General features: G+C 42.3%; 1 protein-coding gene across 2 annotated transcripts in view; it reads left to right on the top strand.

Moving 5' to 3' along the window:
- cicb (capicua transcriptional repressor b) overlaps window positions 1-16,206 on the top strand; it is a 159,959-nt gene extending 143,753 nt beyond the window's left edge. The window contains exons 15-20 of one of the 2 annotated variants that reach the window (XM_061947498.2): window positions 5,099-5,515; window positions 7,578-7,867; window positions 7,933-8,090; window positions 8,180-8,331; window positions 9,986-10,258; window positions 14,955-16,206. In XM_061947498.2, coding sequence (XP_061803482.1) covers window positions 5,099-5,515; window positions 7,578-7,867; window positions 7,933-8,090; window positions 8,180-8,331; window positions 9,986-10,258; window positions 14,955-15,238 — 1,574 coding nt within the window. In that variant the 3' untranslated portion in view covers window positions 15,239-16,206. Of the gene's footprint in view, window positions 1-5,098; window positions 5,516-7,577; window positions 7,868-7,932; window positions 8,093-8,172; window positions 8,332-9,985; window positions 10,259-14,954 lie in introns of both variants that reach the window. The other variant, XM_061947487.1, reaches the window with a different exon arrangement.
- Window positions 16,207-16,256: the final 50 nt, after the last annotated feature.

Here is a 16,256-nt window from a genome sequence, read left to right as displayed (position 1 = left end):
AAAACTACATTTGAATTGTAATTCCATGCTATTGACAGGACTATTAATTTTAATGAAGTTAGCTTACCATGTTTACAGTATGATAATTGTGATAGAAATGTGAATTTTAGGCACAGAATATTTTATACAATTGAACAAGGCAGTAGATTATACAAGCTTGGACAGAAAGTTAATAATGACACCAATTTTTTTTTTAATGGAATTGTTTAGTACTGTTTTACCATTTGTTTACTGTAAAAAGTGTTTATACTTTCAATTAACAAATTGAAGTCTTGTGAAAGGTTGACAGGATAACTGGCATTAACTGTCAAAATAATGTCAAACTATTGAAGTTAGCTTACAGAATAAACATGTCAATCAACCCATATGATTTTTGCTGTAATATTTTTGTTTTGAAAAGTCACTGTGACTGATAGAAAAGTGATGGTTTTAGCAACATTTTAACCTGTCTGAATGCTAATACCGGTAATCGTTTTGCGTCGGGGGGCGAAGCCTGGACCCCCCACCAGGACTTTGTCCTGGACCCTGGCTACTAGGTTTTTCTGATTTCAAAAGTTGGCAGGTATGGGAATGACAGTTTGAAAGAAAAAAAAACAGCTTTGTTTTATTAGTCAACATTGCAACTTTTTCTAAATTACATTTTACCTTTAAGCTTTTTTATTTCACTTTTGTTATGTTTTTGTTTATTTTAATAGTATTTTTAGAATGTGCTGTGGGCCTTTTAAATGGCCTCCGGGGCACACTTTTGACACCCCTGCTATAGATAATAAAAAATTAAATCTGATAAATCTATGGATAAAAATCAGAGCCTGGCGACGCGTGCGCATTTATCATAACTCTCTCTCTCTCTCTCTCTGTCTCTGCCCCTCCCTCACCAATGCTGCTGCGCGCACAATTTGTTTTGTTTTTAACCCTGAACGTACATTGAAAATACACGCAACCCTAACTCAAAATGCCGGACATTTGAGGCATTTAAGAAACTCCGCCCTGACAGCTCCGCAAAAGAGGACGTATGGTCAGTCTATCGTAGCCCGTTAGCTGCTAGCATGCCGTGTTTTGTGCCTCGGTGTGCATTGTTTACACAACATGCGTTACGCTACTTAATATGTCCGTGTGGAAACTCGTTCGGTACACCTCCGAACCGAACCGGAACCCCCGTACCGAAACGGTTCAATACAAATACACGTACCGTTACAACCCTATTCTCAAGTCATGATAGAGTTTTCATGAAAAGTAAGGCAGCAGTCTCATAAAAATGTAGCTATTTCCTTTGTTTTTTTGTAGCTCTGTCAAAATGAGGGAGTTAATTCATGTGATTAATCACAAAAAATGATGCCATTAATGATATATAAGCTTAGATTAATCAAGCAATGTATTTTACCCGTACAAGCTCTTTGACCCTAACCGTTAAACGGTCAGTACAAAAATGAGCGAGGAGACCGGTGCGCTTGCTGGCAAATTTCACTCCAAAATACACCCTGACCGGAATTGACCTAAAACGGTTACCAAGTTTTGTGCAAATAAATGAAATGTTTTAAAAACGTTCCTGAGTGACTAAAAAAATGCATTAGCGCTAGAGATGCGCGGTTTGCGGGCACAACCGCGGAGTCCGCGGATTATCCGCGGATCGGGCGGATGAAATAAAAAAAAAAAAAGATTTTATCCGCGGGTCGGGTCGGGTCGGGCGGTTGAAATAAAAAAAAATTAGATTTTAAATAGATTCAGGCGGGTGGCAGTTAAACCAATTTGGAAATATATATACATAGTTAAATGTTGTTACCCACATACGAAAAACGAGCAGGCACCTGCAGCATATGCCACAACAGAAGAAAAAAAAAAAAAGAGATGGACACTTTTACGGAGCGGAGAAGGGACGCCTCGCCGGGGTCCGGGACCGAGGCCCCTTCCCCCGAGAGGGCCCCACCGGGAGCCGTAGCTGAGGCGATCCGCGAGAAGGGCCCGACGCACGTCCAGGGTCACCACCGCGCCCACCGCACCGACACCACGCCTCGTCCGCCTTCGCCGCGGCCGGCGTCACGCGCAGCAGGTAAGCAGCTTACCTGCCCGCCACCCCCGTGGCCGGGGGCTCGTAACAGGGGTCACTCCGCGCGCTCCGCCCGCGCAGCTTACCTGTCCGCCACCCCTGTTGCCGGGGGCGCGTAACAGGGGTCACTCCGCGCGCAGTGCGTTCACGAAAGGGGTGGGGCTCACCCTGGTTGATATAGACAGCAGGACGGTGGCCATGGAAGTTGGAACCCGCTAAGGAGTGTGTAACAACCCACCTGCCGAATCAACTAGCCCTGAAAATGGATGGCGCTGGAGCGTCGGGCCCATACCCGGCCGCCGCCGGCAGCGAGACGCGCTTGGAGGTGCGCTCAGCGCGGCTCCCATATGATTGCGCACTGGTGTGCGTCTGGGTCGTGACAGCGTGGCACGCGAATGTCTGTGCTGCATTGGATCAGTCTCCTTTCTTTAACAGGCAAAAGCTTTATAATCTCACTAATGCCTTGCATCGTCTATATTAGATATATAACAACGGGCGGGTGCGGTTCTGATCAAATGTTAGATCGGGTGGATGGCGAATGGTTGACGACTTTCTGATGCGGTTGCGGATGAAATAATTGCCTATCCGCGCATCTCTAATTAGCGCACAAATATTGGGGTCTTAAGCAAAGTTTTGTTATGCAAGGAAGTACTCACCTGTGATTTATGATGATTAATCCAAATCTCCAATATGTGATTATTCTATTAAAAAATTAACCTGACAGCCGTAGTTTACTATGATGGCAGCAGTCTCTGTCCAGGCTGCTCAATACATTACGGATACTTGGACATAAATAAATATAGTTTTTGTGTGAAGTGTGTTGCCTCTCAACCACATGCAGTAATCTCCACCTGCATTTGTATCAATTATGGTTAAAAGTATGCATCTCCGAATTGTAATTTAGTTGACTTTTTTTTTTTTTGCACTTGTAAGTAAGTTGAAATTGAGATGCATGATATTTTTTCATGCGGTAAAGTCCTCTTTGTATCCTTGTGAGAGCCAGCATGGGGGTCAACTTTTTTTGACACTTGTATGACATATATCAGTGTTTCAGTCGTCCCTCGCCACATGGCGCTTCAAATATTGTGGCTTCATCACATCAGTTTTTTTAAGCATATTCCACAACATTTTTGCCCTAAATTAAGCATTTTCAAGCATAACACTTGCTATATGGACTAAAAATATCAATACTACAGTAGTATTGGCCTCTACATGAGACCAAACAAATCATGCCGTTCAGGATTGTGGCCACTGATTGACTCAGCCTCAGACAGCATTACTTTACCTACTCAGTGGACTAGTGGTTAGAGTGTCCGCCCTGAGATCGGTAGGTTGTGAGTTTAAACCTCGGCCGAGTCATACCAAAGACTACAAAAATGGGACCCATTACCAGAGGTGGGTAGAGTAGCCAGAAATTGTACTCAAGTAAGAGTACTGTTACTTTAGAGATTTATTACTCAAGTAAAAGTAAGGAGTAGTCACACAAATATTTACTTGAGTAAAAGTAAAAAGTATGTTGTGAAAAAACTACTCAAGTACTGAGTAACTGATGAGTAACATACACACACATATCATATATATATATGTATGTATTTATATATATATATATATATATATATATATATATGTGTATATATATATATATATATATATATATATATATATATTTATATACACATAAATTGATATATACAGTACATCATTTATATTTATTTAGTTTGCCGTTTTTGTTTACATGTTAAAGGTGTTTTAATGAATATACAAGCATGTTTAACACATATAGATTCCTTTCTTTCATGAAGACAAGAATATAAGTTGGTGTGTTACCTGATTCTGATGACTTGCATTGATTGTAATCAGACAGTAGTGCTGGTAACGTCCACGTTTTCAAATGGAGGAGAAGAAAAGTTCCTCCTTTCTGTCTAATACCACATGAAAGTGGTTGGTTTTTGGCATTTTATTTGTCCAGCTTCCATATTCGTTTTCACACACTTTACAAGAAATACATTGGCGGCAAATTCCGTAGCTTGCTAGCTTGTTTGCGCTGGCTTTCGGAGACTCTTATTTTGTAAGTGCAGGCGCGATGGAGCGGCACTTTTATTGTGAAGACAGGAACTGTGCAGTCAGTCTTTAGGCTTTTGACGGGATGAACGGTTGAAATAAAAACGTGTCTTTTTTCCTTCACACTTTTGATTGATTGATTGAAACTTGTATTAGTAGATTGCACAGTACAGTACTTATTCCGTACAATTGACCACTAAATGGTAACACCCCAATAAGTTTTTCAACTTGTTTAAGTCAGGTCATGTGACCGCCTGGCTCTGTTTGATTGGTCCAACGTCACCAGTGACTGCATTTTATTGGTGGAACGGAGTGAAACGTCACCAGTAAGGCAGGCACTTTGAAGGTCTGTCTGACAGACCAAAACAAACAAAGCGTGCATTAACAGATTGATAAAAATTAGTAGCGAGTAGCGAGCTGAATGTAGATAAAAGTAGCAGAGTAAAAGTAGCGTTTCTTCTCTATAAATATACTCAAGTAAAAGTAAAAGTAAGTTGCATCAAAACTACACTTAGAAGTACAATTTATCCCAAAAGTTACTCAAGTAGATGTAACGGAGTAAATGTAGCGCGTTACTACCCACCTCTGCCCATTACCTCCCTGCTTGGCACTCAGCATCAAGGGTTGGAATTGGGGGTTTAATCACCAAAAATGATTCCCGGGCGCGGCCACCGCTGCTGCTCACTGCTCACCTCACCTCCCAGGGGGTGATCAAGGGTGATGGGTCAAATGCAGAGAATCATTTCGCCACACCTAGTGTGTGTGTGACAATCATTGGTACTCTAACTTTATTTGAAGAAAGGTGACCAAAGGGTGTTATTTCATGTCTTGAGGGCTCTCATAATGTTGAAAAAACGGTTTGACTCTAAAACCGATTAGTTCATTTTCTATTTCTTACGGGAAAAATCACAACACTGTATTCGTGCATACATTTAGCCCCCCAAAAAAGTGCATAACGATATTTATTATTGAATATTTGCGTCCCCCTTGCAGGTCAACCTCCCCTCCTGGCCACCGCCCCCTCGCCACAGCCCCACAGCTCAGCTCCCGTCTCTGGTTCCGGCGGCCAGATAGTCACCGCCATCTACCCTCCTTCACAGAGTGTCACCATGGCAACGGGGGTCGTCTCCATGACAGCCGTCCCCACGAACGCGGCCATCTACTCCGCCGTCTCCAACCCCTCCAGCACTTCCAGCCAAAAGCACACAGCGGCCGTCCCTCAGCCCCATCAGGAGCGACACCTGCCTCTCGACAGACCTGCGGATCGAGCGAGCGACAGGCAGGCTGAGAGGCAGACGGATGCGGCGCTGGAGCAGTCGCAGCGCCAAGTGCAGAGCTCAGTGGCGCACCCCAGTGGGCACGCTGTTTGTTCTAGGCCATACAGTCCTCCTCTCACAATCCAAACGTCAGGTAGGCTTGCATCTTTGTCCATTCAAGCTTTCATACCAATAATATTTATTTTCTAAATGTGCGCGATGCTTCTATGGCACTACAGGTAAAAGCCAGTAAATTAGAATATTTTGAAAAACTTGATTTATTTCAGTAATTGCATTCAAAAGGTGTAACTTGTACATTATATTTATTCATTGCACACAGACTGATGCATTCAAATGTTTATTTCATTTAATTTTGATGATTTGAAGTGGCAACAAATGAAAATCCAAAATTCCGTGTGTCACAAAATTAGAATATTACTTAAGGCTAATACAAAAAAGGGATTTTTAGAAATGTTGGCCAACTGAAAAGTATGAAAATGAAAAATATGAGCATGTACAATACTCAATACTTGGTTGGAGCTCCTTTTGCCTCAATTACTGCGTTAATGCGGCGTGGCATGGAGTCGATGAGTTTCTGGCACTGCTCAGGTGTTATGAGAGCCCAGGTTGCTCTGATAGTGGCCTTCAACTCTTCTGCGTTATTGGGTCTGGCATTCTGCATCTTCCTTTTCACAATACCCCACAGATTTTCTATGGGGCTAAGGTCAGGGGAGTTGGCGGGCCAAATTAGAACAGAAATACCATTGTGTGCAGGCGCCAAGTCCTGTTGGAACTTGAAAGCTCCATCTCCATAGAGCAGGTCAGCAGCAGGAAGCATGAAGTGCTCTAAAACTTGCTGGTAGACTGCTGCGTTGACCCTGGATCTCAGGAAACAGAGTGGACCGACACCAGCAGATGACATGGCACCCCAAACCATCACCCAACCATGCAAATTTTGCATTTCCTTTGGAAATCGAGGTCCCAGAGTCTGGAGGAAGACAGGAGAGGCACAGGATCCACGTTGCCTGAAGTCTAGTGTAAAGTTTCCACCATCAGTGATGGTTTGGGGTGCCATGTCATCTGCTGGTGTCGGTCCACTCTGTTTCCTGAGATCCAGGGTCAACGCAGCCGTCTACCAGCAAGTTTTAGAGCACTTCATGCTTCCTGCTGCTGACCTGCTCTATGGAGATGGAGCTTTCAAGTTCCAACAGGACTTGGCGCCTGCACACAGCGCAAAATCTACCCGTGCCTGGTTTACGGACCATGGTATTTCTGTTCTAATTTGGCCCGCCAACTCCCCTGACCTTAGCCCCATAGAAAATCTGTGGGGTATTGTGAAAAGGAAGATGCAGAATGCCAGACCCAAAAACGCAGAAGAGTTGAAGGCCACTATCAGAGCAACCTGGGCTCTCATAACACCTGAGCAGTGCCAGAAACTCATCGACTCCATGCCACGCCGCATTAACGCAGTAATTGAGGCAAAAGGAGCTCCAACCAAGTATTGAGTATTGTACATGCTCATATTTTTCATTTTCATACTTTTCAGTTGGCCAACATTTCTAAAAATCCCTTTTTTGTATTAGCCTTACACAATATTCTAATTTTGTGACACACGGAATTTTGGATTTTCATTTGTTGCCACTTCAAATCATCAAAATTAAATGAAATAAACATTTGAATGCATCAGTCTGTGTGCAATGAATAAATATAATGTACAAGTTACACCTTTTGAATGCAATTACTGAAATAAATCAAGTTTTTCAAAATATTCTAATTTACTGGCTTTTACCTGTACAATAGGGTCCTCTGTCCCAAAGGGACTCTGTCCCTAAATATGCAGGAATACACACCTACAGACTTCATACATGGGACGGTTTAGTAAGTATGAGTTGTTTTAGTTATATTGTAAAACTTACAAACATTGCTCGGAGTGATGAATGAAGAATCCTTTCGAGTAGAAACACTATGGACGGTTATTCCTTCCTGTTTTTTTGCCTTCCGGTTCAAAGCAAGAGCAAACTCGTACAAAAGATGGCACCGTAGCACAAACATTAGCACACCTTTTTTAGTGTCTCTGACTGTGTTGAAAACTATTTGTTGAATACAAAACATTATGGCCGTTAGCCAAGAAAATAACATAAATTAACTGCATCGTCTTATAGTCTGGAAAATATGGTTGTTGTTTTCTAATTGTGATGCTTGCCTCTGTTACCCAGCCAGTACAACCAAACTATGCCAGCTTCCTGTCAGACCACCCCAGAAAGTGAAGGCAACACTGGCCAGCATCCCGGTGGGCAGCTACGAGGGAGGCGGTCGAGGAAAGGAGCGAGAAAGGGAGCGAGAGCAGGAAAAGGAAAGGGAAAGGGAGGCGGCTTCCAACAGCCACTTCTCCTTCGATCCTGAGCCGGCAGGACAGATTGAGTCTTCAGCTGCACATTCAGCTGAAGAGCCGCCATCCTGTGAGAAGCCACTAGAGGGCTCCAGCACAGCAGAGACCTCCAGAGAGGTGAGCCACTTAACACTCCGTTTGCAACTAGCCTGGACTTCAACTCCTGTGATGCTTTTCTTCAGGCTGGATGGAAGGAGTCACATCCTTCCTCTTCACTACCACCTCCATCCATCACAGAGCGCCCCCTGCCACCCCCCCTCACTGACAAAGACGGCCCCCCACCCAAGAAGGTCAAAATTCGCCCCCCACCACTAAAGAAGACCTTTGACTCTGTGGACAAGTGAGTTTTTAGTAGTGTAAGTCCAGTAGACTCCATGGTGGACGGTGCATATATACTTCTGTGTGTGTGCGTGTTTGCTGGTCGGGAAGGGTGCTGTCGGAGGTCTACTTTGAGGAACGCTTCGCGGAGCTGCCCGAGTTTCGACCGGAGGAGGTCCTGCCTTCGCCCACGCTGCAGAGTCTGGCAACGTCGCCGCGTGCCATCTTGGGCAGCTACCGCCGCAAGAGGAAGAACTCCACAGGTCAGAGTCACAAATACTAAACGATACTTGCAAGTGCATACCTGCCAACTACTCCGGTTTTCCCGTAATTAGTACGGTTTTCATCAACCTATTCCGGGTTACGGTTGCAGTGATTAAAAAATACGGTTTTTCATTAATTAAAAAAAAATATTTTTTTAAAATGCGCGAGGCTATTTACAGCACCGCTGCCAAGCACGAGGCACCAGTTGCCATTGTTTCCAAACGAGCGAACGATCATGGAATCAGACGGAGAAAAATCGCAAACGAGTCTTAAACCGAAAAGAAAACTGCAGTCATTCCGTGAAGAATATTCAAAAGCCTATCCGGGAATAATTATCCGTTCCAAAAAGGGTGAAAACTACGCGAATTGCACCTTGTGCAGACAAGATTTTTCGATCGGACACGGAGGAATTAGCGATGTAAAAGACCACGTTGGGACAAAAAAACACAAGTCTAATGCCGTTGCTAGCGATACAAGTGGAACACTTTGGATTTTAGCCACAAAAAGGTAATGACACCAATGTTATCTATTGGAATTGTTTAGTACTGTTATACTGTTAAAAGTGTTTATACTATTTATGCTTTCAAGTCCAAGTTGAAGAAATCTTGTTAAATGTTGACAGCATAACTACCAAAATACAGAAGTATGTCCTTAATATTTTTGCAGTGCTATTTCTGTTGAAAAGTTAAAATGATTACATTAGAGATGTGATGTGCCACTTTTCAAGTGTCTGATGGCTGCAATTAATTTTCATTAATTTTTCATATTTTGAATTCTTTTCAAAGGCTTACAAAAAAACTACATTTGAATTGTAATTCCATGCTATTGACAGGACAATTAATTTTAATGAAGTTAGCTTACCATGTTTACAGTATGATAATTGTGATAGAAATGTGAATTTTAGGCACAGAATATTTTTTACAATTGAACAAGGCAGTAGATTATACAAGCTTGGACAGAAAGTTAATAATGACACCAATTTTTTTGTTAATGGAATTGTTTAGTACTGTTTTACCATTTGTTTACTGTAAAAAGTGTTTATACTTTCAATGAACAAATTGAAGTCTTGTGAAAGGTTGACAGGATAACTGGCATTAACTGTCAAAATAATTTCAAACTATTGAAGTTAGCTTACAGAATAAACATGTCAATCAACCCATATGATTTTTGCTGTAATATTTTTGTTTTGAAAAGTCACTGTGACTGATAGAAAAGTGATGGTTTTAGCAACATTTTAACCTGTCTGAATGCTAATAATCATTTTGCGTCGGGGGGCGAAGCCTGAACCCCCCACCAGGACTTTGTCCTGGACCTACCGGGGCCTGCGGCCCCTGGACCCTGGCTACTAGGTTTTTCTGATTTCAAAACTTGGCAGGTATGTGCTGGTGATGTGCCTCCGCATTTTTTTAATGAAAAAAAATGTGCCTTGGCTGAAAAAAGGTTGAAAAACACTGCTCTAGATGCCAGCAAAGCAAGTATGCCTGATAGAAAACACTCAAATGCATTTCTCCAAACTTTTGGCCTGTACTGTATGTACTTTTAATCTAGCTAGGGATGTTTTTTAGTCCCAACTCCCTGTTTTTTTTTCCGGCAGACTTGTGCTTTTAAAAGCGTCAACTTGACTATCATGTTCCACTCGCTCCTCCGCTCTAGATTTGGACTCCGCCACCGACGACCAAACGTCCCCAAAGAGGAAGAGTCGGCGGCGTTCCAGCTGCAACTCGGAGCCCAGCACGCCCAAAAGCGCCGCCAAGTGCGAGGGCGACATCTTCACCTTCGAGCCAGCGGCGGGCGCGGACGGCGAGGACATCCTGGCCGAGCTGGAGTTTGACAAAGTGCCGTACTCGTCCCTGCGTCGCACGCTGGACCAGAGGAGGGCGCTGGTCATGCAGCTGTTCCAGGAGCAGCAGGGCTTCTTTCCATCAGGTACTTCACACACCTTGACACTAGGGGGCAGCACGGTGGACCGTGGTGAGTACCGGTATGTCTGTATTTGTGCTTGTGTGGTCTTTCTCCTCGTACTCCAGACTCCTCCAAAAACGGCATTTTATGCTTATTGGAGACCAATTCCTTAGAGTGTGTGAATAATTGGTCATTTATAAGTGCCCTTTAATTAGACTGACCATACGTCCTCTTTTCCCGTTACATGTCCTCTTTTGCGGGCCTGTCAGGGCGGAGTTTCTTAAATGCCTCAAATGTCCGGCATTTTGAGTTAGGGTTGCGTGTATTTTCAATGTACGTTCAGGGTTAAGAAGGGGTTAAAAACAAAACAAATTGTGCGTTAAGCAGCATTGGTGAGGGAGGGGCAGAGACAGAGAGAGAGAGAGAGTTATGATAAACGCGCATGCGTCGCCAGGCTCCACTTTTTATCCATAGATTTATCACATTTAATTTTTTATTATCTATAGCAGGGGTGTCAAAAGTGTGCCCCGGAGGCCATTTGCAGCCCACAGCTAATGTTTTAAAGGCCCATGGCACATTCTAAAAATACTATTAAAATAAACAAAAACAAAAGTGAAATAAAAAAGCTTAAAGGTGAAATGTAATTTAGAAAAAGTTGCAATGTTGACTAATAAAACAAAGCTGTTTTTGTTTTTTTTCAAACGGTCATTGCTCAAAACATAAAATTGAATCAAAATCAATGTTGTTATGAATTATTGACCTATCCAAGGTTCCTATTACTTCACATCAAATATTACACTTTGAAAAATATTTTTGGTGGAAGATTTTGCATATTTTGTGTGTTTGCCATAAAAAACATAGTTTTGTTTGACAAAAAAGGGAGGAAAACAAAATTTTAAAAAAATTTGCCGTATTTGGCAGGTGCTAGTCCTAAGTGTCCCAATACTTTTGTCTACTTTTAGTCTGAAGTGTCCCAAGACTTTTGTCTAGTGTACCTACCTTGTCTGCATTGTGTGGGCACGTTGGTGCTTCCTGCTTTTAAGCAGCCATCTTAAAAAAACAGCAGCATCAGCGCAGCGGTTCTTTGAAGGCTCATAAAATCAAAACCGGAGCAGTTAGAAAAATTATTTCGATAACTTTTATTTGGAAGGGTTCAATCTCTCTCCTGTGTTATTTTGAAGCTGATACGACAAACGCGCTCAGAGGAGATAATGTTTGAAGAGAAGTGACCGGTTTATAAAAAAAGATTGTTTTGAAGGGGAAATTGCAAACTTCCTGTTGATTTTTGCTGGGGGTTGTCAATATATGAAATGTAGGTCTAAGTGAGACCTACATAGAGGTTTTTGTTTCATGTCTCTCCGACCTTCCCAGTGGGAGTTACAGGCAGTTTTGTCATTTTTTTCTTCCGAGGAGCAGTTTTTTCTGCGTTTTATTCAAAAATTGCGCTAGAGCGCAATTTTGAGATTTGGTGTTAGGTTTTTTTTATTAGATCGCAATTTTTGCCAGTCCTGATGTGTGCGTTCAGTTTGGTGAGTTTTGAAGCATGTTAAGAGGGTGAAAATACAGCTCAAAGAGGCAAAAGTTACTGTTTTTGAAGGGGGAATTGCCAACTTCCTGTTGATTTTTGCCCAAGGAAATTAATTGCCAACTTCCTGTTGATTTTTGCCCGAGGAAATTAATTAATGAAAAGTAGGTCTAAGTAAGACCTACATAGAGGTTTTTGTTTCATGTCTCTACAACATTCGTACTGGGAGTTATAAGCAGTTTTCTTTCTAGGGGGCGCTAGAGCGCAATTTTGAGTTTTGGGGTTTGGTTTTTTGATAAAAAGTTTTGCCGTATATTACTGATGTGTGTGTAAAATTTGGTGAGTTTTGAAGCATGCTAAGGGGGTCAAATTACAGCGCAAAGTTGCGGAAGAATAATAATAATAAAACCTTACTAATTCAATAGGTCCTTATGTCCCATTGCATAAGGACTCCCTTTGGGAGTCCTTATGCAATGGGCCATGCGGGCCCTAATTATTAAACATTTTCAAATGAGGGATAGATCTGAAGTTGATGTAAACTCCAGAGCGTTAAATATAAAATGTATGTATGCCCTGGCACACCATTATCATCATTTCATGACCCAAGCAAAACACCTTTTACGCTTTTATACTGAAATAAATACACCTACAACTTATTAAATACAAACATAGAAAAAACTACCAGCAGCGGTAAAGTTCAGATCCATGAAGGAAAGAAGAAAGTGAATGAATGTTTAGAACTGAATACATTTACATATGTATACACATTTGTTGTTTTTAATCTCTTTTTTTTAATGAATTAAGTAACGTTTATGACAACCTTTATCCAAAACACAATATAGAATGTATATTAGCATTTGTTTTCAAAACGCTTACAAAAAAGTGGGGCCCCAAAATTGTACTGTGGGACCCCATTTTTATGACTTGATGGGGTCCCTGGGACCCCATTTTGAAAATTCCTAGCGCCAACACTGCTGTCAACAGAGGGGAAAAAATGTGTTATTTAAATAAATATATTATTTTTAAAGCAAGTTTGAGTATTATTGGCAAATGTTCACCTCGTCCCGGCCTTGGCGTGCATATATGTCCTCTTTTTGGGATTTCCCAATATGGTCAGCATACTTTTAATGGACTGGTGACCAGTCCGGGGTGTATACAACAGAATAATGCATACATTTATCATTTGTTTTCAAAACGCTTACAAAAAAGTGGGGCTCCAAAAATGTACTGTGGGACCCCATTTTTATGACTTGATGGGGTCCCTGGGACCCCATTTTGAAAATTCCTAGCACCAACACTGCTGTCAACAGAGGAGAAAAAAATGCTTTATTTAAATAAATATATTATTTTTAAAGCAAGTTTGAGTATTATTGGCAAATTTTCACCTAGTCCTGGCCTTTGCATGCATATACATGTAAAAGCCAGTAAATTAGAATATTTTGAAAAACTTGATTTATTTCAGTAATTGCATTCAAAAGGTGTAACTTGTACATTATATTTATTCATTGCACACAGACTGATGCATTCAAATGTTTATTTCATTTAATTTTGATGATTTGAAGTGGCAACAAATGAAAATCCAAAATTCCGTGTGTCACAAAATTAGAATATTACTTAAGGCTAATACAAAAAAGGGATTTTTAGAAATGTTGGCCAACTGAAAAGTAGGAAAATGAAAAATATGAGCATGTACAATACTCAATACTTGGTTGGAGCTCCTTTTGCCTCAATTACTGCGTTAATGCGGCGTGGCATGGAGTCGATGAGTTTCTGGCACTGCTCAGGTGTTATGAGAGCCCAGGTTGCTCTGATAGTGGCCTTCAACTCTTCTGCGTTTTTGGGTCTGGCATTCTGCATCTTCCTTTTCACAATACCCCACAGATTTTCTATGGGGCTAAGGTCAGGGGAGTTGGCGGGCCAATTTAGAACAGAAATACCATGGTCCGTAAACCAGGCACGGGTAGATTTTGCGCTGTGTGCAGACGCCAAGTCCTGTTGGAACTTGAAATCTCCATCTCCATAGAGCAGGTCAGCAGCAGGAAGCATGAAGTGCTCTAAAACTTGCTGGTAGACGGCTGCGTTGACCCTGGATCTCAGGAAACAGAGTGGACCGACACCAGCAGATGACATGGCACCCCAAACCATCACTGATGGTGGAAACTTTACACTAGACTTCAGGCAACGTGGATCCTGTGCCTCTCCTGTCTTCCTCCAGACTCTGGGACCTCGATTTCCAAAGGAAATGCAAAATTTGCATGGTTGGGTGATGGTTTGGGGTGCCATGTCATCTGCTGGTGTCGGTCCACTCTGTTTCCTGAGATCCAGGGTCAACGCAGCCGTCTACCAGCAAGTTTTAGAGCACTTCATGCTTCCTGCTGCTGACCTGCTCTATGGAGATGGAGATTTCAAGTTCCAACAGGACTTGGCGCCTGCACACAGCGCAAAATCTACCCGTGCCTGGTTTACGGACTATGGTATTTCTGTTGTAAATTGGCCCGCCAACTCCCCTGACCTTAGCCCCATAGAAAATCTGTGGGGTATTGTGAAAAGGAAGATGCAGAATGCCAGACCCAAAAACGCAGAAGAGTTGAAGGCCACTATCAGAGCAACCTGGGCTCTCATAACACCTGAGCAGTGCCAGAAACTCATCGACTCCATGCCACGCCGCATTAACGCAGTAATTGAGGCAAAAGGAGCTCCAACCAAGTATTGAGTATTGTACATGCTCATATTTTTCATTTTCATACTTTTCAGTTGGCCAACATTTCTAAAAATCCCTTTTTTGTATTAGCCTTAAGTAATATTCTAATTTTGTGACACACGGAATTTTGGATTTTCATTTGTTGCCACTTCAAATCATCAAAATTAAATGAAATAAACATTTGAATGCATCAGTCTGTGTGCAATGAATAAATATAATGTACAAGTTACACCTTTTGAATGCAATTACTGAAATAAATCAAGTTTTTCAAAATATTCTAATTTACTGGCTTTTACCTGTATGTATCCTCTTTTTGGAATTTCACAATATGGTCAGCCTACTTTAATGGACTGGTGACCAGTCCGGGGTGTAACCCGCCTCTCACTCTATAAAGTCAGCTGGTATAAGCTCCAGCTCATGTGTGACCCCCATAAGGACAAGCAGACGGACATTCCCACTAAGGACACACATTCATGCTTTGTCCCCACCTGCAGCTCAAGCCACCGCAGCCTTCCAGACCAGATACTCGGACATATTCCCCACTAAAGTGTGCCTGCAGCTGAAGATCAGGGAGGTCCGGCAGAAGATCATGCAGACAGCCACCCCATCCGACGCCTCGGGTCTCCCCATGCCCCCTGATGCCCTGCCCGGACCCTCCGGTGCCCAATCAGGTGACGGAGGAAGGGGCGCAGGGGATCTGCAGGATGACGTAGACGAGGAAGGCGGGGCAGAGGGGAGCCCGCAGGATCCCGGCGACTCGCAGGACTCTTCCAGGTGAAGATTGAGGACCAGTTCCAGTCTTTGACATGAGATACCAAAAAAAAGGCGTAGAAACCTTTTTGTATTAATCACCTAGGAGAGACATTTCTCCTTCGGAAGTGACAGAGATCAAACAGTCGGGAAAAGTCTTAAAAGCTTTAAAAAGATTGGAATCAGACAGGAAAGCTTCTTGGGGCTGGGCCCCTTACTCTTTACATCCATGGACTCTGAACCATCTGGTTCCTTTATCTCCATTCTCTGGACCCTCGAGATCTTTTCCGGAAAGGTCTGACACTTCTGGCTGTGCCATCATTCCCGCTGTTCCCCTGCACAGACCAGTCAGAAAGGAAGCAAACATTCCCGTGCCTCTTGTTGTGGGTTAAGCATGAAGGAAGGAGGTTAGTGTGTCTTTGGCCATTCGCCTTTTTTGTTTCTTTTGCAAAATGGTTTTATTGACCCTTTAAAAAAAAAAAAAAAAAAAATCATAATGGGTTTGTTCCTGTGACTTTTAATATTATATTAATGAATCCTCCTGTCATTGCATCCTTATTCTTGCCTGGTCAATTTTGGGAGGCTGCCTCACGCATGCACAGTCACCCCCTCCGTGCTCCAGTCTTCCCACCACTGGCTTTTTAACAAACCAGTCCTATATTTTTTTAACTTTTATTCCTTCAGTAATACAAATCAGTATTTATAGACAACACCTCTTTCCTTCTTTTGTCACTTTACTGCTCTACCCAGAGCTCCTCCACAATCAACCACACCGATCACGTCTTGGATAAATCCTGTAGTAGTTATGGACACAAATGGACTGTTAAAGGTGCCCCTTCCTTAAAAGGTTAAGAAAAAAAAAAAAACACAATTATATGGCTTTTCAATGTTTTTGTGTTCTACTTCTTGTTTTCGCTGTTCAGTATCCGAAAGACACAAACAATTTTTGTATCTGTAACTTTCAGTATGCCAATAAAAGAGCAATTAGGTGGTGAATGATGCAAAATATTTACTCAGTTCACGTATTTAATGGCAGCGGTCATGTC

Source organism: Nerophis lumbriciformis, linkage group LG04, assembly GCF_033978685.3.
Source record: "Nerophis lumbriciformis linkage group LG04, RoL_Nlum_v2.1, whole genome shotgun sequence".
Taxonomy (NCBI): Eukaryota; Metazoa; Chordata; class Actinopteri; order Syngnathiformes; family Syngnathidae; genus Nerophis; species Nerophis lumbriciformis.
This window is presented reverse-complemented; position numbering and strand designations above follow the sequence as displayed.